At 41.3% G+C, this 24,541-nt stretch overlaps 1 protein-coding gene across 1 annotated transcript in view; it reads right to left on the bottom strand.

Moving 5' to 3' along the window:
• Positions 1–24,541, bottom strand: part of kcnj19a (potassium inwardly rectifying channel subfamily J member 19a) — a 37,059-nt gene that overhangs the window by 10,134 nt on the left and 2,384 nt on the right. The window contains exon 2 of the mRNA XM_033970938.2: positions 2,139–2,355. Coding sequence (XP_033826829.1) covers positions 2,139–2,355 — 217 coding nt within the window. The remainder of the gene's footprint in view (positions 1–2,138; positions 2,356–24,541) is intronic.

Below are 24,541 nucleotides of genomic sequence, written 5' to 3'. Positions count from 1 at the left end.
TAACGCAATAAGGATAAAGAGTTAGCTGATATCACAGAACTGATACCTAATCCGGCTATTTCTTCAGTATCAGAGCCGTAGACTGTATAAAGTCAAGTGAAGCGCAAATTCCAACCTTAAGTATCATAGTAACCAAAGAGCCAATCCGGTGTGAGGCTGGTGAAGGTAACATCCCTTCCTGCCTACAGCGCTGGTTTAGCAGGGAGCGGGTGCTTAGCAACGCTGTCAATCAAACCTGTTGCTAACACTAGCGGAAACGACCTCGGGGAAAGAAGATGCTTGATTTGTCTGTTATTAATGTTCATATCTTGATTTATGGACATAATAGTGATAAATGAATAAAGTAAATTCAGAGCCAATAAAGCCGGAAGCACACACATACTCACGTTCTGTTTGGAACACGGCGGCTAGCAGGTTAGCTATGTCCATTTATATATACAGTCAGTATATAAAGGTTCATGGGTGCATCCCTAATTATTTGTACAATACATGTGACTGCAGCATTAATATAACCCCCCTGGTACTCCGATTCCCCCATAAAATAAACCTTAAATTTCTTGGAATGTTCCACAATATGGCATTAGATTATCTCTTTTACAAAACACGCATGCTACCGTGATGGACGTTGCCTCTCCACAGATCTGGCATGTAAACCTTGGCCTAGTTGCATTACCTTGTGGACAGATGAGTTTAATGGCATACTGTGGGACATTCCAGACCAAACAATAACATCTCTATGTAGACAGGCAGGTGGTGAACTCTTCAAACTGTACTACGCTGAATCCTATGGCTTGTTTAGTCATTTTGTTTTCATTGATTGATTATTGTCGTCATCATTTAGCAGCAGATAGAATAACTCATTGTCATATCTCTGTCCGGTGTCTTGCAGCTGTAGAAATCTCCGCCCTGAGCTCGCATCTGAAAAATGGTTTGTAACTTGTCCCCAAAGCTCTGCTCATTCATCACTGTGACATCCACGACCAGCAGCCTGTATACAGCACAGAGCGCCTCCGAACCCAAGTGTGAGGGAAATGTGTCTTTTATAAATCAGCCCTACTGTCTCTCACGCCCCGGCCTCATGTGCTTGAATTATATCACATATTATTTCTATCGGTGGAACAACAGCAGAGAAAAGGGAGTCAGTGATTCTTACATTTCTAAAGCTATGTCTATTTATATTGACAAATGTACATATAGATAAAGTCAAAGAAATCTGTTTGCTTTGTGATGGTTCAGTGGTGACTATAGACTTGATAAAGAAGTGGACTAAGTGAGTGTGACGTCACCCACAGCGTTTGACTCCAGTCAAATGAAACTCATCGAGGCTAGAGCAGTTATGGACACAATAGGGAAATAAAAACATCAGGATCATATAGAGCGAGTTAATATAAAAATTTTAAGACCAAAGTGATGAGTCTGACATTAGCAGTTACAGAGAGAGTGGCCACAGTTTTCTAATGTAAAATAAACGGGAGCCAGTGTCGATGGAGCCGGAAGCACACATGATCACTTCCAGTTTGGAACGCAGCAGCTAGCAGGTTACCTAAGTCTATTTATATCAGAGGTGCCCAAACTTTTTTTATTGAGGGTCACATCTCGAAACATATTTGAAGCGGAGGGCCATAGACCAGTGATCAATGCAGTGCAGTACTTTAAACACATCTTTGACAGAGCCGCTGTGTATTAATAAGGCTTAAAACAAATTTATTTTAGGTCTGTATCGCATACTGGTCCACATTATGTCATTAAAATTATCTAGCTTTTTTTTTTTTTCAATTCTAGCTGTTTTTGTCTCGTCTTGTCTTACCAGAAACTTAGGCAGTTTAATGTCATTCTGTGAAACATTCTAGAAAAAGTAATACCGTCTCCATGGACACAAGTAGATGGCAGACCCTCCACCAGAAAAGTTACATAGTATACCTTTAAAAGTACAGATATATTGTATAAGCAGAGATCAGTCTGCTACGTGCTGTCTGCGTCTAAATATGACGCATTTTATTGTCCGATAATCAGGAAGTATGTGGTTAGCATGCCAGTTGTTATTTACCGTGATTGCAAACTCTTCTCTGGCCTCAAAAGTTGTGAAAAGTGCTTATAAACTCATCACGGTGAATGATTAGGAATAACTTTGCACTCACCGGTAGTCTCCACGATGCCCTCGAGGATGACCACGATCTCAAACTGCTCGTTCATGAGGGAGCGCTGCGACAGGTCGAAGAAGGGGCTCTTGGTGTTGATCTCGTGGCAGATGGTCAGAGGAGACACCAGGAAGAGCTGGTCTGCTCCCGTCCCGAAGCCCACATCCAACTCACACTGGTCCAGAGGCAGGAACTCGCCCTCTGGGGTCTGCCGCGACTAAACAACAACATGGACTTAGATTACAGTGGGAATCGGAACAGGAATATATTTACAGTAGTTGTGTTTATGGACATTATGTACATTTAAAGCTGATGTGTGACCAGGAAGGTGTTTTTTACATTTTTATTTTAAAGGAACTGTCGGCCTGTGTCGTCGGCTCCTACTGAAACAATCACAACTGTGTTACCAATATCTGCAGAAAGATATTTAAGAAATAGGCAACGAAAAAACAACCCATAAACCTTCTCTACACAAAATAAAGAATGAAAACAGGACGTCTGGACTCACCAGGTTAAACAAAAGAAGCTCAGCTGACTAAAGGTACACATCCGGAATGGAGACACCAGCATTTAAAGGTTCTGGGGCACAAAACCAAAATGAACGGGAGCAAAACGATGAAAAATATACTTACAAAAAATAGGCAAGAATTCTCAACTAACTACTAATTAACTTGAACTAACAAAAATATACAAGAAAAAATAGGAATAACTTCTCATGAATTAAAACTGGGAAAACGTAGAGAATTAAGAAACGCAGGGGGAAATAAATACGTGCCAGAACCACCAACAGTTAGTTTATGTACAGGTCTCTTGTGAAAGCTCAAAACCTCCAGAATTCACTCAATGAGCCACCTGCTTGTTATGGAGATATTATTCTATTGCCTGAAATGTCCCACAGTAATCAGATTATACATTAAACGCATATATCTCCATAGAGACAGGAGATGCCAGGACAGATTTACAGATCACATCTATGGAGTGGTGACCTCGCTCCCCGTAAGAATGCATGTTTTTCAAGCTATTTTTGCGCTTTAAAAACATCTGTGTCCACTGGGGCAGAAGACTTTAATTGCATGAATAAGCACGATGGCCCTCGTTGGGTCTTTCGGTCTGTTCTGTAACTGTCGTGTTCTTGCCTTTAATCCAGTCCTTATTTTAAAATGAGATATTTTGTGTTTTCATGACAGTTCAATGCTCAATGGTTGTTACGGTAACACAATGATAAACAAAAGCATCATTATTTTGGTCCTGAAGGCAGAGCCGCCCGAGCTTCTCATAATGTGAAGGTTTCTGAGGTCTAACAAACTCCTAATGTGTTTGAACTGAAGGTTACACAAGTCTCGTCTGGACAAAGAAGGAAACTTTAAATCAAACGTAACAATCTGCACAAACAACTTCAGCCGTTAATATGGGCTACAGTGGCCCAGTTAGTATCGTGTTTGCCCACTGATCTGAAGTTTGGCGGTTCCAATCACCATCGACGTAAACATCGTTAGTTGAGTGGTCAAATCCACTGACCCACAGGTTGAACAAAATTGACAAAATTATAAAAAGTGACTTATATTGTCAAAATATAACGCAAATTCCTGAACACTCTCACAGAAGATTGGCGTATTTTCCGGACTATAAGTAGCGCTTTTTTTCATCGTTTGTTCAGGGGTGCGACTTATTCTCAGATGCGACTTATATGTGAAATTATTAAAATATATAATTTCACATCTTCATTATTGTCAGACTGTCAACTGTACGAGGACACTCTAGGCTTGAGTGCCATTTCCCCTTATGCATTTCCCCTTCATTTATAAGACCATAAAGGTGATAATTTTTCATTTGGAACAATATTGTAAAGGTTTAGTTTATCATAAGTCTAGTTAAAGATTAAGAACCCGACAGAGCACTATTTAAGAAACAATTGAGAAGTAAAATATAAAGTTTTCAGTTCAATGATTTATTTCCTAGCAGGCCAAAGTGGTATGTATATTTTCCATGTGTTCATGTGTAGGTTCGTGTGTATATGTGATATGAGCCAGAGCTTTTGTTATATTTGATGTGTTTGTTAGATGAAGAAGTAAGACCACAGTAAGTAAACATCAGAGAAAAGAACTCTCGTGTTTGTGGACAAGTGTAACTGTTAATATCTTATGTAAACCTACCAGACAGTTCGTTGTCTAGCATGCTCTTCTGCTATTCAGCCTGTTGTTCTCTATTTTATTGTTACTATTAGAACTTGCATTTAAAGTTAAAATGTCTGTTCTTGGTCTCAGATTTTGTCAAATAAATTTCCCCTAAAAATGCGACTTATAGTCCAGTTCGACTTATAAATGTTTTTTCTTCATTATTATGCATTTTCACTAGTGCAACTTATACTCTGGAGCAACGTATAGTCTAGAAAATACGTTAATTGCTTTGTCAACTCAAGAAGGAAAAGCCATAAGAAAACTTCATATCCAACCTTTGCACTCAAACGGCGAAATATTATCACAAAAATAAACATTTGATCAAACCTAACTGCAGATATGAGTAAAAATAAACTTCATCTACCCCAAAAATAATTATATTTACAGAAGTTTAACCTCCAACCAATCGCCTGGATGTGTCGGCCCCGTCCACCCACAGCCCGCCCACCCGCGCACTTCCACAGCATTATAAGGTCCCACACACGACCCCTTCTCAATAACCCAACTGCAATCTCTTTGTTGTAGTGTGAGTCCCAAAATAAAAACAAACAAAAGCCTTCGTATTTTTCCCTGTTGTGTTTTTCAGAATAGCAAGGCTCTGTGTGGCTATTGTGTAACTTCAGCTGCTTTTTGCTCCTTAATTAGTCCGACTGGGATGACTGACAGTGTGTTAAGACAAGTGTAACAGCGCCTTTTGTGTTGCAATGTAATTACGGTATCTTTAATGGGCGCCTTGGTAGTTTTTGTGTCTTATATAATAACGCACATGGTGAGGAACAATAGAAGATCTTGTAAGGGAGAACAAGTTCACTTTTTTTTTCAAACAGACACAAAAAAGAACAAGTTATGCCTTTACAGGGCCCATGTTACGCTGTTTTCTGATCTGTTCTATTGTTGTTTCCTCATCACAAACAGACCTGGAGTTGTTTTGTTTCATTCACACGTTTATTTTATTTTTATTTATTTTATTTATTTATTTATTTGAAGGACAGTGTGCAGATACATTAAAAAGATGGCTGCACCAGATTTAGCAAAATGCTAATTTCCATCTGTAGTCCTTAAAAACGTTTAACACATAAACCCTGTATATTTAGGCTGAGTTCTTCTTTCAAACTGAAAACACTCTGTTCCACCTTGTGATGTCATGTGGCAATACAGGAAGTGCTCCATTGTGTTTTTAAACTCCATACACCTTCATCAGAATCATTCGGTTAATTTCAGCTCTGGATTTGCCGGTCTCTACTGAACTGAAGGTAAAAGGAGATGTTAATTTGAAAACTACCACTTCATGACATCACAAGGTGGAACAGAGCATTTTGAGCTTTGGAGATGTAGACAAATTAATAATAAAATGTTACTCAAACATGTGTGAATGAAACAAAACACAACTCCAGGTCTGTTTTTCAGGAAGTAATGACATTACAACATGACTTAAACCTTGCAAGAGTCCATTTTGTGTAATATAAGACCTTTAAAGAGAAAACTGACAACTGAAAATTGTTTATTTTAGCTTTCCCCCATGTTATAATGTTGTTTCCTCATCAAAAACATGTCTGAACAGGTTTTAGATGTCTTCTATGCAGGTTTGGTTAATTTACCTCTCCCAGGCCCTATTTGAACCCTCATTACGGTTAGCTGCAAGGCTCTGCCCACAAGCCTATGTCACCCATGCTCCCACACGACAGTTCTCCATAAATGTACAAAAACATGAGCCAAAACTGTACACTACAGCAGCACAAACCTGATGTGATGTGCAGTTGTTTCATTAGCGGGATGCACGCCGATTGTGTTGTGACAGAGCTCTGAAGGGGGGTGACTTAACACAAAGAGCAAAGGGAGGGGAGCCTCAGAGCTCTATATAAAATCTGTGATCTACATAAATAAACCCGTCTGGGGCAGCGCCTAAGGACCCTTCACCAGATCTTAGTAAACTCAAGGACTCAAGGACTAATATGTAAATGGAAAGAAATAATGACCCAATTTAAATATATAATGTATATATAATGTTAACTTTTTCCATGTACTGTATTTTCTGGACTATAAGTCGCACTTTTTTTCATAGTTTGGCCGGGGGTGTGGCTTATAATCAGATGCAATTTATATGTGAAATCCTGTCACTTTCCACTCTTTATTTTACTGACACTGAAGGGCAGTAGTCAAGCGATTTTGTTTTCTGTTTATTTTATTTAGACTTTTTTAAAATGCATTACATCAACCAAATACAGGCTGAAACATGAACACTGAATTTTTCTAGAGAATATGTGCGTAAGTGGGTTTACTGATTAAAAAAACCAAGACTTGTTCATTTTGACATTTTGACTTAATCTTGCAGCTGTCTTTGTTATAAAAAGGTCAGCGTGAAGACGTTTCGCTGCTCATCTAAGCCGCTTCTTCAGTTCTGGTCAGATTACTGCTGGACACTGCCTTATATCTGTCTGAAGGGAGGAGCTAACTACACTGAAGCTAACACACCTGTTTGTTTACAGTGTCTGTTTGTTGAGTGGGTCTATTGAACTCTTTGTGCAGTTGACAGAATTGAACAGGGACACTCATGGTCCGTACATATTGAAAAAAATTAAAGAAAAAAATATATGTCACAGGGGGAAAAACGTGGCGGATTTCTGTAGAGTCAATGAACAAAGCTTAAACTCTAATTTGATTTTATTTGTAAAAAAATAATAAATCAGAGGTGACCAATGAGCTCCTTTGTTTCACATATGTCACTGAAGAAAAAAATGGATCTGATTGGACAATCACAGGCTTGAGATGCAGCTGAGGACGTGGGGAGAGATATCATTCTGGATTTGCTACGCTAAAAAGTACGATTTCTTTAAAAAAAAAAAACTCTGGAAAGCCCATGTTTGAGCCCATCACCTCCTGACCTCACCATGACAGTGCACAGTCTCCCACTGAGAAACACAAACTCTGAATGAATGCGTACCTTTAGCATAGCCTGAAAACCCATCTATTTTTATCTTCTGTGCATATCAAAGAGACCCTAGCTGTTGTTCCTGGATTGGAGCAGTGTTTCATGTGTCGGGGCCATTGTTCTCCTTGTCAGGGGAGGTTGAATACCGTTTGACATCAGCTCCTCCACGCAGCGGGGTTAGCTCGCTCTGCGGCTTAAGGAAACGCTGCTTCTCCTGGTCTGTCAGTGGTGCTTAAGAAGAAAAAAGATGGATGACTATAAAACTGTTGACAGAGAAATATTCTTACGCAGACAGGACCCTCCGGCACGTTTATGCTTCCAATTCAAAATGTCTTTGTTTCATTGATAATTTTCTCACAAAGATTGAAAGTACTAACAAAGAGTGTTCTAAATGATTATTTACTGAACAAATCCCAGTATGCAGTATTGAAGGTACTCTGGCCTAGCTGTCTAACCATTATAACTATATTGCCAAGGTGGAATGTAAGTAATTACAAATACTTTAATGTTAAACCCGCCACACACAACAGGATTTTTCAGTTTTAAACAATTTTTAAAACACGCAACAAACAGTGCAGACCACAGACACAAGAAGAATTGTATGAGATTTGAAATCTTATGATTCTCTGAACGCAAAGACTGCAGCAGAATATGGCAGCGAAGAGGCCGCACACCACAAGCTAAAAGATGTGAGCGCACCTCCATCAGCTGTTTCCTGTCTACAGTAAAAAGACTCTCTCTGAGAATCTAAAGTGTTTCAAAGATCAGAGCATTGCACTTCTGCTTTAGATACAAGTCCAAACTGCGTATTATTATTAGTGAATGTGTTTGTTTGTATAAAACACTGATCTAAAAAAAGAACTAAAATTGCATAAAAAGTAATGAGTTTGAGTAGTATTTTAGATGTGTACTATATATTTAGGTTCAAATTTGGCAGGAATATATTTTATCCATGTTACTATATTATTACTCAAGTACAAATTTTCAGTGCTTTCCCCACCACAGTCTTGTAAATATTCACTTTTTGCTCAATAGCAATAATGAAAAGTTACTGTTTCAGACAAATCAGGCGCCTTCTTTCTCCAAGGTCACTCCCGCTAGCGTTAGCAACAGGCTTGACTGACAGTGTTGCTAAGCGTCCACTCCTTGCTAAATCAGCGGTGCGTGACCTTCAACAGCCTCACTCCGGATTGGCTCTTTGGTTGCTATGATACTCGCAATCGGAGTTGCAAATATGAAATTCAGCTCTAAATTGGCCTCTATAACTGCTCTAGCCTCGATTAGCTTCATTTGACTGGAGCTGAACACGCCGTCACACTCACAGTTCACTTCTTTATACAGTCTATGTTGACACCTAAATCAGCCTGTTTTTGTTTTCACTAGCCCCTCATCATTAGAACCCAATGCAATCGTCAAAGCTACATTACACCAACCCGGAACAATCCAAGCACCGATTGACTTGTCTCGATGAAAATGCCACAGATGTTGTTAAATATTGGCTATTACTGTCTTCCTTTATCTGAAAACCATTTATTGTAAACAACAGCTCAGATCCTGTTCTAGTGTGGGCTGTTATGAGGAAATGGGGAATTTGATGAGTACAGAACAATCTCAAGCACAGAGCCATGTTTCTGAGAGCAGCACATTGCCTCAAGCAGGATCAAAGATGGACGCTGTTATTTTCAATGGATTCTTGGCACAAACGCTACGAGATGCTCAGCTCCGGGGTCTGAGTCTTTGTAGCTCACAAGGACCAAAAAATTGCGTAACACACGACTCCACAAAACTAGAATTATGGTCCTGTATAGGCCTGTTATACTGGATTACTACAAATACATAGTGGCAGATTGACTTTTATCCATGTAATAATAATTAGGTCTGGTCTGGTTGGCAAATGGTAAATGGTCACGTTTTTATACAGCGCTTTTCCACCTTTAAGGCACTTTACATCAAGGAATTACACACACATTCATACACCAGTGTGCACAGACACTGGGGCAGCGGGGGGTTAAGTGTCTTGCCCAAGGACACAATGACAGCGTTCATCTGTGGGAGCTGGAATCGCATCACCAACCTGTGGGTCAATGGATCTGACCGCTCAACCAATGATGTTTATAGAGCGGGATTCAAACCTGCAACCTTCGCATCAGTTGGCAAACACTCAATGAGCAACTGTGGTCTGAGCTTCTGCAGTCTGTAGACCTTTCGATTAAAAAAAAAAAATCAGATTCAATGAACAGACCCATTACAAATAAATTCAGTTGTAACTATATGGTAATGAATGTATTGCATGTAGTTTTCTTGTGTTCAGTAGACGACTTGTTTAGGCCATTTCCTATGTTAATCATTGATCTATTTAATGGTACAGTACTTAAATTTTGAAATTCTTCCCTGTGAGAAAATTTCCAAACATAATAACACAACAAGACCAATTCACCCATTACTGCATTTTAATTAAAAATTGCCAAAAAAAAAAATATCATAATGACTTTATTTATATAGCACTTTTTTATATAGCACCCAGATCTGCAGTCTCTCTAATAGAGTCTTATCATCGACCGTATCAGAGGCTGAGCTAAGATCAAGCAAGACTAAAGGTGCTATCCGTGCTAAAGCGGTGTAGATTTGTCCAGCACAAGTGTAAACGAACCATGGCCAGGCACAGCATATTTCTTTGTCCCGGTTTGAGGAGGTGGGCGCGCGCACAATTTATGTTTATGAGCCTTGTGTTGCGCGTGGAGAGGATCGAGGACAAGAGGAAAAAGTGAACAAACTCTGCTCCAAAACTCCCATCGAAACTGAGCCACCTGAGTTGGACTGTGACAGACAGATGTTCTGAAGCCTCGCCTCCTGTTGTCCACACTCCTCCACACTGTTGTTTAATCGATAAACTCACAGGAAGATCACAGCAGGACTCATACCTGCCTCACTGTTTAATAGATATTTCACGGCCCTGATCTTATTTTCTTCACTAAAGCGTTAGCATCGACGATAGCAGTGACATGTGCACAAACAATGACATCACCAGCCGTGGCTCGGTTTGTGCAGGTGTGAGTCTGGGTCATAGAACTCTACACGATCGTGGAGCACGGCACGATACAAAAGTCCCAGTGTGAGTGCGACCTAAGATAGAACTTGCCCCGCTGATCATTTTTTACTTTAAAAAGTGCTTTTTCTGTACTATGGTTGCTACGGAAACCAGGTTGAGATTATTCATTCATTATTCATGTGGGCAATTAGTTGAGAGGCAACAGATTTTTCTAGTACTTTTGAGATGTGGTCAAGTTTTGGCTTTGTACTACTGCAAGTTTGAGAGAGGCAGAAGTGATCAGTGGATACGGAGTGACTCACAATCGACAAGTGAAGACCAATTGTATGGAAAACGCGTTTGGAGGTATGACGTCCGACAGTTAGAGGAGCTCATACGACTAATGAGTTTTAATGTAGTAACTTGGTCAACACTTGTTTATATCACGCGTCAAGATTCCAGTGCTGCGAGTCTGGCAGATCTCACAGGTCTATGGCATTATAAAGAGAAGCTTAGATTAATAATAAAGACATATGAGTCACCAAAAAGCCGTCGCCGCGGTGACGAGGAGGGCAGTTTGTCATCTTTTCGTGATACATTACAAAGAACTGAGGTTTCAAGATCACCGAGTTCAACGTCTTCTGTCTGCACAAAGAAACGAAACAGAGATAATGTTTTTAATAGCTACAGAAAGTGGTGCCATTATTGAGCCCGAAAGACGTGATCGTTGTCAATAGAAAGAACATGACACGCTGCCGAACATGAACATGGCGAGTTTGTGGAGCTGATCCTTCATAAATCATGTAAGGTTTGGATTTCTCTTTTAAAAGCAGTGACTCTCCCATAGAGTTATATAGACCCCTGCCCTCAATATGAACTTATGACATAAATAAATTGTAGAGTTGTGTTATGGCATTCTTTATTCTGTATCTTTACTCGTAGTGTTACGTATTGTTATGGATTTCTTTGACCTAACCAAGACAACTTCTCTGGTGATTTGATATTTTTTTTAAGGTTTTTACTATTAGAAATTCCACAACAGTTATCACGATACGAAAAATTTTAACCTTGATTTCGATATGAAGGAATATATTCTATACTCAACACCAATTCTGATACCTCTTTATATTATCATTTCTATCTTGTGAATGTGGCTATTTTAGTATCGATACCATCTCAAATGACTATCTTGTTTCGATACTAGTTTTAGTATCCATTAATACCAGATTTTTGATACTTTTGACAACCCCAGATTCTACAGCATTGAAGTTAGAAGCTAGTAATTGTACTGCAAAAGTGGAAGACGCCATAGCAGTAGTAGTGGTCAGGCCCGTCAGCAGAAAGTTGGGGGTCTGGGGCAAGAAATCTCACTTGGGCCCCGTAATATAAATGAAGAGGTAGCAGTTCTAATTCTGGGGTGTTAAGACCTTGGGGCCCGGGACAGCAGACCCCTTGGCCCTCTGGTAGTGGTCAGAGTGTTATTTACTCCGCTGACATATTTGAAAAACACATTTAAAACAATTTGCAGCTTTTGTGTTGTAAATAAATGGTTAACATGATTCAACATTTGAGCATTTTCATGTTCGGATATTTTCTTCTGTCATAACACAAACTTTATCTGGTGTAAAACAAGATGAAAACAAATTACTTCTCCGTATTTGTAAGATATAATTGCGTCGTGAATGCTAGCTTTAGCCCATAGCATACTCTCATTTAAAACAGCACATTAGCTCCACTTCTCTGCCCTGTTGGACATCCAGACTTGTACATTTGCAATGGTTTGCAGTTCGGGGCCCTTGCAGATCAGTGACTTGCTGCGTTTGGTGTCACAATGTTCTTGGAGCGGGACGTGTTTAGCGTGTTGTGAGCGCGCGCACTCTGATTGGTGGAAAATCCTCTCACACGGCTCCAAAGTGTAAAGAAGCAGAAGATGTAGAGCTCGTAAAGTCACGCCTCAGCTCTGGGGTTACTGACGCAGCACCAAACACAATACCACACACACGTACATGCACTGATGATGTTGTATGTGGAGGGGAAGAAATGTATTGATCACTAGAGTTTGAAAGATTAAAGCGAGCATGATTGTAAGAGTTTTTTTTTAGTAAACAAAAAATATTAAAGGTTCTATATTACATAAATGAATTCTTGTGAACTTTAGGCCATATTAAAATGCTGTTACCTCCTCAAAAACACCTGGAGTTGTGTTTTGTTTCATTCACATATGTTTATATGTTTGAGTAACACTTTATTATTAGTCTGTCTACATCTCCAAAGCTCAAAATGCTCTGTTCCACCTTGTGATGTTAGTTGTCAAGTTGACAGCCTTTATTTCAGTAGAGATCATCAATTCCAGGTTTGAAATCATCCAAATGATTCTAGTGAAGGTGTATGGAGTTTAAAAACACAGTGGAGCACTTCCTGTATTACCACATGACATCACAAGGTGGAACAGAGGGTTTTCTGTTTGAGAGAAGAACTCTCAAATCTTAAATATGCAGGGTTTGTGTGTTAAACATGTGTGAATGAAACAAATAACAACTCAAGTTATGTTTGTTCAATAGAAATTCTATGGATGCTGCTACTACCACTACTAATACCAAAAGTACAAGGCTACCTGGATTGTTGCAAAGTACATTATTTTCCAAAAAATATGTTTTACTGATATAGAGTCACTGTATTACAGTATAGTTACTTTTTCATTTGGTGGTATTCGGCATATAGATACTTTTTTTTTAAATCTAAGGAATACATCATGGTACTTTCTCAAACTACACGGCATTAGTAAGAAGAGAAGAAAACACTTCTCTGGTGGTGATCATGTGTGATTTTTCCTTCTCTAATCAGTGATAAAACCACATCAGGCAGTGCCATACAACATAAACCTGTCTTCAATCCTATTACACTATAGAATATTACATCTTTATGCCAAAGTACTCTGCAAAATACATTTTAATGCAGGTATTCAGTCAGTATTCTACTACTGCTACTGCTACCATTGTTACTACTACTAGTTCTAATATTACTGCTGGTACTGCTACTATGACTACTACTACTACTACAACTACTAATACTACTACGTCTACTACTACTACTGTTACTATTACTAGTTTTAATTTTACTACTTGTACTGCTACTGCTGCTACTATTAATCCTACTACTACATCTACAACTGCTACTACTACGAGTCTTACTACCGCTAATACTAGTCCTACTACTACTTATACTAGTACTAGTCCTACTACTAGTCCTGCCTTTGGAGAACTGTGTATTTCCAGATGCAGGCAGCAGTCGTGGCAGTATTCACACCTTCACTATAACTCAGTTCATTTAATATTTAAATGCTCCTATTTCCATTCATAGAACAGATCAATAATAACGCTCCTCTGCCCATCACTCACATTCGGCCGATCAATGTTTGATTTATACAGACAGACTCAGACCAGTGTGAGACTGGATGGACTCCACATCTGCTGGAGCCGTTTCTTCTCCCTGTAAAGTGCAGTGCTCTTCATCACCCCCCTCTCCTCTTCCTCCTCTTCCTCCTCTTCCTCCTCTTCCTCCTCTTCCACCCACACCAGAGTCATATTTTCCAGCAGGGCGCCCTCTGTCATGCCCCCCCACCCCCCACGACGCTGCATTTTAGTGGGACCATGTGTGACAGCTCCCGACGGCCTGGAAGTCTGCTCCGCTCAACCTCAGTGAGTACGGCTAATGCACGCTAACGCTAACTCAAATATTCTGCTTTTTATATATAAAGCTGCACTGTAACTCGTCTCCATGGAAATGTTGCTACTTGACCTGGAAGATTCCACAGTATGACGTTATTAAGCTTATCTATCTAACAAGCAGCCACCAGGTCAAGTTACTGGTCAGATCTGTGGAGACTGGAGAGGTAAGTTTTTAGCAATAGAGGCATCAAATTAAATAAATACAAGATACAAAAGTTTAATGCCATATTGGGAAACAAGCAGGTGGCGGACGGAACCCCCCATCAGAAAACTTTCACAGTGTACCTTTAAAGCACTGAAATAAACATGTCTAAATAGCTGGCTCATCCTGTTTACCATCAATCCAATCTGTTGCTAATGCTAGCAGGGGCGACCTCAGGGGAAAGAAGGCGCTTAAATTCTCTGTTATCAACGTTTATATGTTGAATTACAGACACAATAGTGAAATAAAAACACCAGGATCATGTAGAGCGGGTTAATACACACATTTTAAGACCAAAGTGATGAGTCTGACAGCAGCAGTTACAGAGAGAGGGGCCACAGCTTTTCAATAGAAAGTGAATTGGAGCCAGAGTCAATGGAGCAGGAAACGGGACATGACCCTCACAAAGTCTATAATGTAATATGCATTTTTCATAGGACAATATTCAGGGTTGACAGCGTTGCTAAGCTCCCGCTCCCTGCTAAACACGTGGTGCCGGCAGGAAGGGGCATTACCTTCAATAGGCTCTCTCCAGATTGGCTTTTTGGTTGCTATGACACTTGCAGTAGGAATTCCAAATATGGAGCTTGATTCCAAATTGGCCGCTATAACTGCTCTAGCCTCGATGAGCTTCATTTGACTGGAGATAACGCTGTGGGTGACGTCACACTCACTCAGTCCACTTCTTTACACACTCTACACCATGAATGAAGCTCTACTAATATTCTATATAAAATGGCACAGATTATGTAATGTTTCAGTAAATACAAAATACTATCACAATATTTTCCAGTATTTTTCTTCACCAAGCCTCAGCAGGCAACAAGTCTACTCCTCTTCCTCCTCCTCCTCCTCACAGATCCAGCAGAGCACAGCTGTCCAACCACAGAGCTTCATTCTCACCTAATTTTGCTCTTGTCTCGTGGATCAAATTTGCATGTATCTATTCAAATATATTCCATATCCCACTCACATACCCGGACGACTGCACGGCTGAGAGAGGCGAGGCTTTCTCTGCCAATTTCACCTCACCCGGCTGACTCACTCTCTGCACTGCAAGGACCCTTCAAAACGTCTCAAAAAAGGAAACATCCAGAATATTCCAACCTGATATTTGGCTTTTGCTGCAAATGTTAAAACAACTGAAGTCACCACAACCTCGGAGAGTGACCCTTAAGAGCCGCTGAAGAGGAGAGGGAATGGTGCAATTTGGGGGTGGGAATTTTTCAAGAACAGGGATGTCTCAAAAGTCTTGTGTTATATAAAAATATCGGATGAACAAAGTCAAAATTCCAGTTTAATTTGACCAGTTAAAACGGCTCCATTTTTAGTTTTTTTCCTGTATATGTTTGAAGAAGATCTCTGCACACCTGAGTCGCCTATGCACCTGTCACCTACGCACTGTGGTGTGTAGGTGATCGGTGCTTAGGCGACAGGCGTGTAGTAATAGGTGCGTAGGTGACTGGTGAGTAGTTGAGGGGAGCGTAGGTGACAGGTGAGTAGGCAAAAGGTACATAGGTGACTGGTGCATAGGCGACAGGTGAGAAGGAGACCGGTGCGTAGCTGACATGTGTCTAGGTGACAGGTGAGTAGGCAACAGGTGAGTAGGTGATAGGTGAGTAGACGACGGGAGTGTAGGTGATGTGTGTACGTGACAGGTGAGTAGGCGACAGGTGAGTAGGTGACAGGTGAGTAAGTGACAGATGCGTAGGTGACAGGTGAGTAGGCGGCAGATGCATAGGTGACAGGTACATAGGCACGTAGGCAACAGGTGAGTAGGTGACAGGTGAGAAGGCAATAGGTGCGTAGGCGACAGGTGAGTAGACGATGGGTGTATAGGCGACAGGTGCATAGGCACGGAGGCGACAGGTGAGTAGGCGAGAGGTGAGTAGGCGACAGGTGAGTAGGCGAGAGGTGAGTAGGTGACAGGTGAGTAGGCGATAGATGCACAGGCGACAGGTGAGTAGGCGATAGTTGAGTAGGCGAGAGGTGAGTAGGCGATAGATGCGTAGGTGACAGGTGAGATAGGCGATAGATGCGTAGGTGACAGGTGAGTAGGCGATAGATGCGTAGGTGACAGGTGAGATAGGCGATAGATGCGTAGGCGACAGGTGAGTAGGTGAGTAGGCGACAGGTGAGTAGGTGAGTAGGCGACAGGTGAGTAGGCGACAGGTGAGTAGGCGAGAGGTGAGTAGGCGACCAGGTGAGTAGGCGATAGTTGAGTAGGCGAGAGGTGAGTAGGTGACAGGTGAGTAGGCGATAGATGCATAGGCGACAGGTGAGTAGGCGATAGTTGAGTAGGCGAGAGGTGAGTAGGCGATAGATGCGTAGGTGACAGGTGAGTAGGCGACAGGTGAGATAGGCGATAGATGCGTAGGCGACAGGTGAGTAGGCGATAGGTGAGTAGGTGACAGGTGAGTAGGCGACAGATGCATAGGTGGTAGGTACATAGGCATGTAGGCGACAGTTGAGTAGGCGACAGGTGAGTAGGTGACAGGTGAGTAGGCGACAGGTGAGTAGGCGACAGGTGAGTAGGCAATAGGTGCGTAGGCGACAGGTGAGTAAACGATGGGTGTGTAGGTGATATGTGTGTAGGCGACAGGTGCATAGGCACGGAGGCGACAGGTGAGTAGGCGATAGGTGCGTAAGCGACAGGTGAGTAGGCGATAGATGCGTAGGCGACAGGTGAGTAGGCGATAGATGCGTAGGCGACAGGTGAGTAGGCGAGAGGTGAGTAGGCAACAGGTGAGTAGGCGACAGGTGAGTAGGCAAGAGGTGAGTAGGCGACAGGTGAGTAGGCGATAGATGCGTAGTTGACAGGTGAGTAGGCGACAGGTGACTAGGCGAGAGGTGAGTAGGCGACAGGTGAGTAGGCGATAGTTGAGTAGACGAGGGGTGAGTAGGCGACAGGTGAGTAGGCAATAGGTGCATAGGCGACAGGTGAGTAGACGATGGGTGTGTAGGTGATACGTGTGTAGGTGACAGGTGTGTAGGCGACAGGTGAGTAGGCGACAGGTGAGTAGGTGATAGTTGAGTAGGCGATAGATGCGTAGGTGACAGGTGAGTAGGCGATAGATGCGTAGGCGACAGGTGAGTAGGCGAGAGGTGAGTAGGAGATAGGTGCGTAGGTGACAGATGAGTAGACGAGGGGTGTGTAGGCATCAGGTGAGTAGGTGGCAGGTATGTAAGAGAACAGGTACATGTAGGAAAAAGGCTCCCACACGCTGCCTATGTTCACACACAGACACCAAAATCTGATTCTTCTCTGATTTCTGGACCTGAATAATCAGAAGAGCCAAGATCAGAGAAAAAAAATGATGATTTTTCAGTTTACATGTCATTTTAATAATTTTATAAAAAATAAATAAATTAAAAAAAAAATAAAAATAATATATAGCGCTTTTCCAGATGCTCAAAGTCACTTCACAATTTCATGCATCCACACTTGATGGTGGTAAGGTATCACTGTAGCCACAGCTGCCCTGAGACAGACTGACAGAAACAAGGCTGCAAATCTGCACCATCAGCACTCAGACGCACACCACATTCATATTAGGCAATGTGGGTGAAGTGTCTTGCCTAAGGACACACAACAACGTTTTTTGCCATTGGCGCCCCCCTGTGGCAGCTGGAGTTCCAGCAGTTTCCCATCCAAGATCAGGCTTTGACCAGGAGGCGTGGCCAAAATATACTCATCAGATTTAGAGCGAGAGTGTAACAGCAACCAATGTCTAAGTTGTTTTTTTTGTTTGTTTTTTTTTTGGTATTATAAAGTCATTGTTGAATATTGATAATCTGACCTTTTTGCTTTTACTTTTGTAATTGAAATGGATAAACTTCCAATTCCCTTGAGGTACTTTCTTAAACCGCAGATACCACAATATGTTGGTTGTTCATTACTACGAGCTCTGGAGAGACTCAGATGTCAAATTAATTCAAAACTGCAGAATAACTTTGCTAAATCCATCCTCTGCACTTAATTTAAACATTTGGAAAGTATTTATTTCATATTCTTTGCTTCGACCTGTCTCCAGTTCAACAGCACCACCTCTGTTCACACACAGGAACTGCACTGCCAGCTTTACATCTAACACATGCAAGGGAAATAAAAATCAAATGTATATAAAAATACAAAGTGAGACGCTCGTTTTATAGACCAGATCTTGGAGAGAATAACTAGTTTTTTTGTTTTTTTTTTTCTTGTTCAGGCACCGTGACTCATTTTTATAGTTCCCTGGCAAACTCAGTGTTGGTGAGGGAGGCTCTGAAGCGAAAGAATAGGGTTAGAACACACAGCCCTGCAGCACACACACACACACACATACACACACATCCAGAGCTGTTCACGGAGCATCAGGCGTTTGTTGTGCTTTACAGCGGCAAGCGGGAAACCATAGGGGGGTTACCTCAGAGCCGCTTGAGTCCGTAATAGGCTTGTTTTTCACTGGGATGTCTGTGTAATCCCTCAGTCGTCCAGGTATGATCCATAGTAAAACAAAAATTCACTTCTGTCGATTGGGAATCCAAAAATAGATTTATGTCTACACAAGTACTCATGTTTACTGATACTTTAACCTCTAGAAAAACGCACTCGAGGAACACTGTCCATAGAGCACCATTCAGAAGAAATACATAGATACATGCATGAAAAAGTGGAAATACTCACAAAAATAATGGCCAAACTAAAAAATTTTTGGTAAACGATTATCAAAACTTTGCACTAAAGATAGACTAAATATCAGTTGGATGATATATGACCGATATTTGGACTTTTTAATGTATACGGTATCGGCTTTACATTTCCAGGACAGGTCGATTTTTTGTTTTGGTCGATCTGCTGCATAAAAAATACATGCAAAGCTTTATATCAACACTTTAATACAAAAAGAAAGCTGCACAAAATGTGACTTCACAGCTCTCATAGGGGCTTGTGGTAAAAAAGGGCTTAGGGGGAGTTTGTAGCACATTTAAATTAAAAATAAAATGTCTAAAAATAATCAAAATCAGCCTCGAAATATCGGCAGAGCTTATCGATTATCAGTTTCTCTGGATTCTAAACAACTGGTATCGGCATTGGCCATGAAAAAGCCCACATAAGTCGATCTCTACTTTGTACATCACTTCACTGTCTTTTAGGTTCTTTTGCTTTACCTGGAAGATTCCACGGTAGGGCATTTAAGTTTGATGGCATTATTTTGACCTGTAATGTATCTAACTAATGACTCTTTCCTCTGCTGCAACACTGTTATACTTACTGTGAGTGTAACGAGGCTCGTTATTTTACTATGAGTCTCAGATCAGACTCAGCTCTCGTTTCATTCAGAGGAGCTGCAAAGTTTTTTCTTTGTTTTGGGAAGTAAACAAGAAGAGGCGAGAGATTAGAGACAGTGATTGGCTAAAACAGAGACTGAGTGTAAAGACTTTCCTGGCAATTCATTGGTTTTTCATTGGTCTTGTTTAGTCCTGGTTTAGTCCTGGTTTAGTCCTGATTTAGTCCTGGTTCAGTCCTGGTTCAGTCCTGGTTCAGTCCTGGTTCAGTCGTGGTTAAGTCCTGGTTCAGTCCTGGTTTAGTCCTGGTTCAGTCCTGGTTCAGTCCTGGTTTAGTCCTGGTTTAGTCCTGGCTCAGTCCTGGTTTAGTCCTGGTTCAGACCTAGTTTAGTCCTGGTTCAGACCTAGTTTAGTCCTGGTTTAGTCCTGGTTCAGTCCTGGTTCAGTCCTGGTTTAGTCCTGGTTTAGTCCTGGCTCAGTCCTGGTTTAGTCCTGGTTCAGACCTAGTTTAGTCCTGGTTCAGTCCTGGTTTCGTCCTGGTTTAGTCCTGGTTCAGTCCTGGTTTATTTCTGGTTCAATCCTGGTTTACCTCTAGTTTAGTCCTAGTTTAGTTCTGATTTAGTCCTGGTTTAGTCCTGGTTCAGTCCTAGTTTAGTCCTGCTTTAGTCCTGCTTTAGTCCTGCTTCAGTATATACTTACAGTAGAATTTATGTATAACAACACATATAATTTTGTCATGATACTCTGGCACATTTTGGAGTAACATTGTTTCTTCCAGCACATTTCCAGCTCTACTTCCTCTCCATAGTACTGCCATAGTACTTCCATAGCACTACAGTGTCTTCTTCTCTTGTGCCAAACGGTGCAGAGGGTTGCTGGGTGTATTCCGGCTGGCGCATACGTCATTAGGCTGGTCTCTGTGAGTGTGGTGCAGAGTACGACATAAACACGCTCCCGGCTCCTCGCTAATGCTGTTTGTCTTTGTTATGGCCCGTGTCACGCCCGACGCCAACGGCCCAAACACAGGAGCAAATTAAAAGAGGAAACCGGTCCACCTTGTACTCCGCTCCTGATGATGTTCTGATGATGTTCTGTTCTGGTAGTAGTGGGTTTTTCAAAAGGAAGAAGAAGCAGAAGTACTCGACTTTGAAAGATACTGCAGCAAAAATATTAAAGTATCATCACAAACAGACCTGGAGTTGCATTTTGTTTCATTCACACATGTTTAACACACAAACCCTGTACATTTAGGCTGAGTTCTTCTCTCAAACAGAAAACACTCTGTTCCACTTTGTGATGTCATGTGGTAATACAGGAAGTACTCCACTGTGTTTTTAAACTCCACACACCTTCACTAGAATCATTTGGATGATTTCAAACCTGGAATTGCCAATCTCTACTGAACTAAAGGTAAAAAAGTAGCTGTTAACTTGAAAACTACCACTTCATGACATCACAAGGTGGAACAGAGCGTTTTGAGCTTTGGAGATGTAGACAGACTAATAATAAACAGTTAATCAAACATGTGTAAATGAAACAAAAAACAACTCCAGGTTTGTTTTTGATGAGGTAACAACATTATAACACTACTTAAAGCTCACAACAGTCAATTTTGTGTAATATAGGACCTTTAAGTTTTGATGGTGATATAGAATTTTGTCATTTTCAGTTGATCTGGTAAAGCTCGTCTTGAAGTGACTCTCTCTCTGTGAACGTGCGCTATACCCACAGTGCATCGCTCTTAAATGCATGCAACATTTAAAAGTCCCTCAGAGTTTTTTACTGCACACCCATCTCACTCTCAGGGCGGCCCACATCATTACTCTGTCGTTTACAGAGCCGAGCCATTTTGAAATGTAAGTCATTGTCATTTTCTAACACATGCTGATTGTGCTGACATTTACAAAAGTCTAAGGGCAGGAGCATCTGAGAAAAACCCCTCAGATATATCAGCCCGTCATCGTCAATACCATATGGACTTTTCGACAGTGGTGGAAAGGAAGTATAAGTAGTAAAGTACTGGACTAGAGTAGAAATTTTAGGTATCTGGACTTTACTTAATTACATTTTACAGTGGATATTTCCCTTCCCTTCCCTTTCCCTTCACTACATTTGAGAGCAGTATCTGTACTTTCTACTCCACTATACAGTATTTTTGAACAAGTCTGAAATGTAAAAAGTACTTTTCATATAATTTGCGTTTTTTTTTTTGTTTTTTTTTAACATCCTGACTAAAGTTTTCGAGTTCAAGCTTCGGCTTTGAGCAAAACAAAAATAAAAACACAAAATTCATAACAAAAATAAGAAATGGATTCATATTGTGTCATGATGCCTGCATTTTCTGTCTCCCTGTGTGCTCTCCCCCTCCCCTACCTGTCTGAATCCGGAGCTGGGTGGAGTTCCTACTCCTCCCGTGCGCACCTGGAGCGCATTAGCGCAATCATCACCACCTGCTGTCGAGTATATGAGGGCTCGGCAGATGACACTCAGGGCCAGACCGTCCGCGTGTAAACGTGAATTTTCCTGCTCAAGTTTGTAGCTTGTTGCATGCCTACTCATGTCTTACCGGATTTTGCTGTTTCCCAGATTCCTGCTCCCTCGCTCGTTCCTGCTCCTGACCCTGCGCTCCAGCTCCAGTACAGTCCATCCCTTGACTTCGCCTCCTGTCCTGTCTTGGTCTCCGGCTTGCTTCCCGTCTCCTGCCCTGGCTCTCGCTCTCTGGATTACTCCTGCTCGGCCCTCCAGGTCTCGTCTCCGGTCCTGTCCCGCTCCGGTCCTGGTTGTCTCCGTGTCCACTCTGGACTACCTCCGCTTGGCTTGCTCTGGTCCCGTGCCCGATCCTGTCCTTGTCCGGTCCTGGTTTTCCCCGGTCCTGCTCACCACTCCGCCCGCCTGGTTTGCCTCCCATGTGTTTGATGAACTATTGACTCTTGTTATTTCACAAACTGTTAATAAACACTGTAAAATTGCCCCGAGTCTTCATTCCTTGGTCCGCACCTGTACCTGCCGTTACGACATACTGTTACTGACCAGAATATGTCTCATTTTTAATCAGTATAACTACATTTTAACAAATGAACAACACTTGTGTGAATTACTTTTTACTCTCAAAGTACATTTTTAAACGGGTACTTAAGTAGTTTTTTCATGAGATACTTTTACATGAGTAACTTTTTACCTCTGTATCTGTACTTTTTCGTAAGTAGCCACATATTGAGTACTTCATCCATTACTGCTTATCGTTCAGTATATGAAAGGTAGAACTACATATTTTTTGGGGTCAGTATTTATCGTGTGCACTTTTTCTTTGCACTACTGGGAATTTTTGGTCATTTTTTGGGTGTATGATAAGATTTAAGTTGGAAATGGTTGAATAACTTGTATGACTCATTACAGATGCAAACAAAGTATTTAAATGTTTCATTCTGCTGTTTATACGTCTACATTTACTTCAACAATATATCCATCTATCCAATCTTTCTTTTCTTTTTCTTCCTGGTTGCGAGGGCAGCAGTCTAAGCAGAGACTCCCACACTCCCCTCACCCCAGACACTTTCTCCAGCTCCTCTGGTGAGACGCCGAGGCGCTCCCAGGCCAGGAAATGTGCGATTTTGATTTGTTTGTAATTTAGCCCATTTAACCCAACCCATTTCTATTGTATATAAAGCAAATTATCTCCTTCAGTTCAAGTTTATTTCTCTAGTGCATTTAAAACTACTCCAGCTGAACAAAGCACTTCATATAAAAGTCACACAAAGTCACAGAAAACACGACACACGGCCGAAGAACATTATATGCTCTTAGTACCTGTTGCCTTGGTGTCCCTGCCTCTCCACCCGTCTGTCCATGCCTCCCCACCTGTCTGCCCCTGCCTCTCCACCCGTCTGTCCATGCCTCTCCACCTGTCTCTCCACCTGTCTGCCCCTGCCTCTACTTCTATATCTCCACCTGTCTGCCCCTACCTCTACTCCTGTTTCTCCACCTGTCTCTCTACTTGTCTGTCCCTGCCTCTCCACCTGTCTGTCCCTGCCTCCACCTGCAGTTGGGGGTTATGTAAGACTCAGGTTAAGCCCGTTTTTGTTTAACGAGGAGCTGAGAGCAGGTACAGCTAAGCCCTGGTGTTTGATATGCAACTGTGAGCCCATGAGAGGAATACACCACCATCACACTGCTGTACTCTGCAAAACACAGAGACAATTACACGATTAAACTGGAGAATATGTTAAAGACTGTGTTTATTTGTTATATTTTTTTCTTCTTATTGTGCCAAATTCTGGGATATTTTGTGAGTATATGATCCTCACTATAAGTGTTTTTGCAGAGGGCTTCTTTCTTTCTTTCTCTTTATTTCTACAGGAGAACCCAATGAGAGCACTTGGACTCTCTTTTTCATTGGCACCCTGTCTAAAATACAAAACAAACAGAAAAACAAGTATACAAGTCTGAATAAAACATTAAAAACAGGAGCAGGTGTGTGTATAAAATTTCCCAGATTATGAAATTGCGATTGTGGCACCAAAATATCCCGTTTTGGTCCCATTTTTATGAAGCCAAACAGCTAAAATCCCTTTTTTCTCAGTTCTGGTGCAGCTCGTCCTTAGCCTTATGCAGTCATGTGATCTGGTATTCAATGTTCCAGTATCAATGATTAACAAGCAGCAGGTGAGGGATTCTGGCAGTTTTTGAAGTCGTCCCTTATAGATACATTCCATACAGTGATGTTCTCTTCGCTCTCTTCCACTTTTTCATAGAGAACACAACACATATTTGTGATTTGTGTAAAGTTTATTGATACAAACACTATTTTTCCAGATATAGAGTTGCACATATGATATTACTGTTTTGTTATGCCCCTACTTATCTCGTTTTAAATGCCCTAAACGCCTTCTATGTGCAAGTGCTGAAAATGAACATGTTTTGTCATAATTCGTTTGGTTTGTCCATTATAAAAACCATGCCCATATCCAGTGATGGAGCAAATACTTTGAAATGTATTTAGTTACAGGTGCTGAATACATTTAAAAATGTTTTGTAACGTGTTCTGTACTGCATTCTGAATACTTATGATACT

Source organism: Periophthalmus magnuspinnatus, chromosome 8 (assembly GCF_009829125.3).
Source record: "Periophthalmus magnuspinnatus isolate fPerMag1 chromosome 8, fPerMag1.2.pri, whole genome shotgun sequence".
NCBI classification, from domain to species: domain Eukaryota; kingdom Metazoa; phylum Chordata; class Actinopteri; order Gobiiformes; family Gobiidae; genus Periophthalmus; species Periophthalmus magnuspinnatus.
The sequence above is the reverse complement of the archived record's forward strand: the minus strand, read 5'-3'. Positions and strand labels throughout refer to the sequence as shown.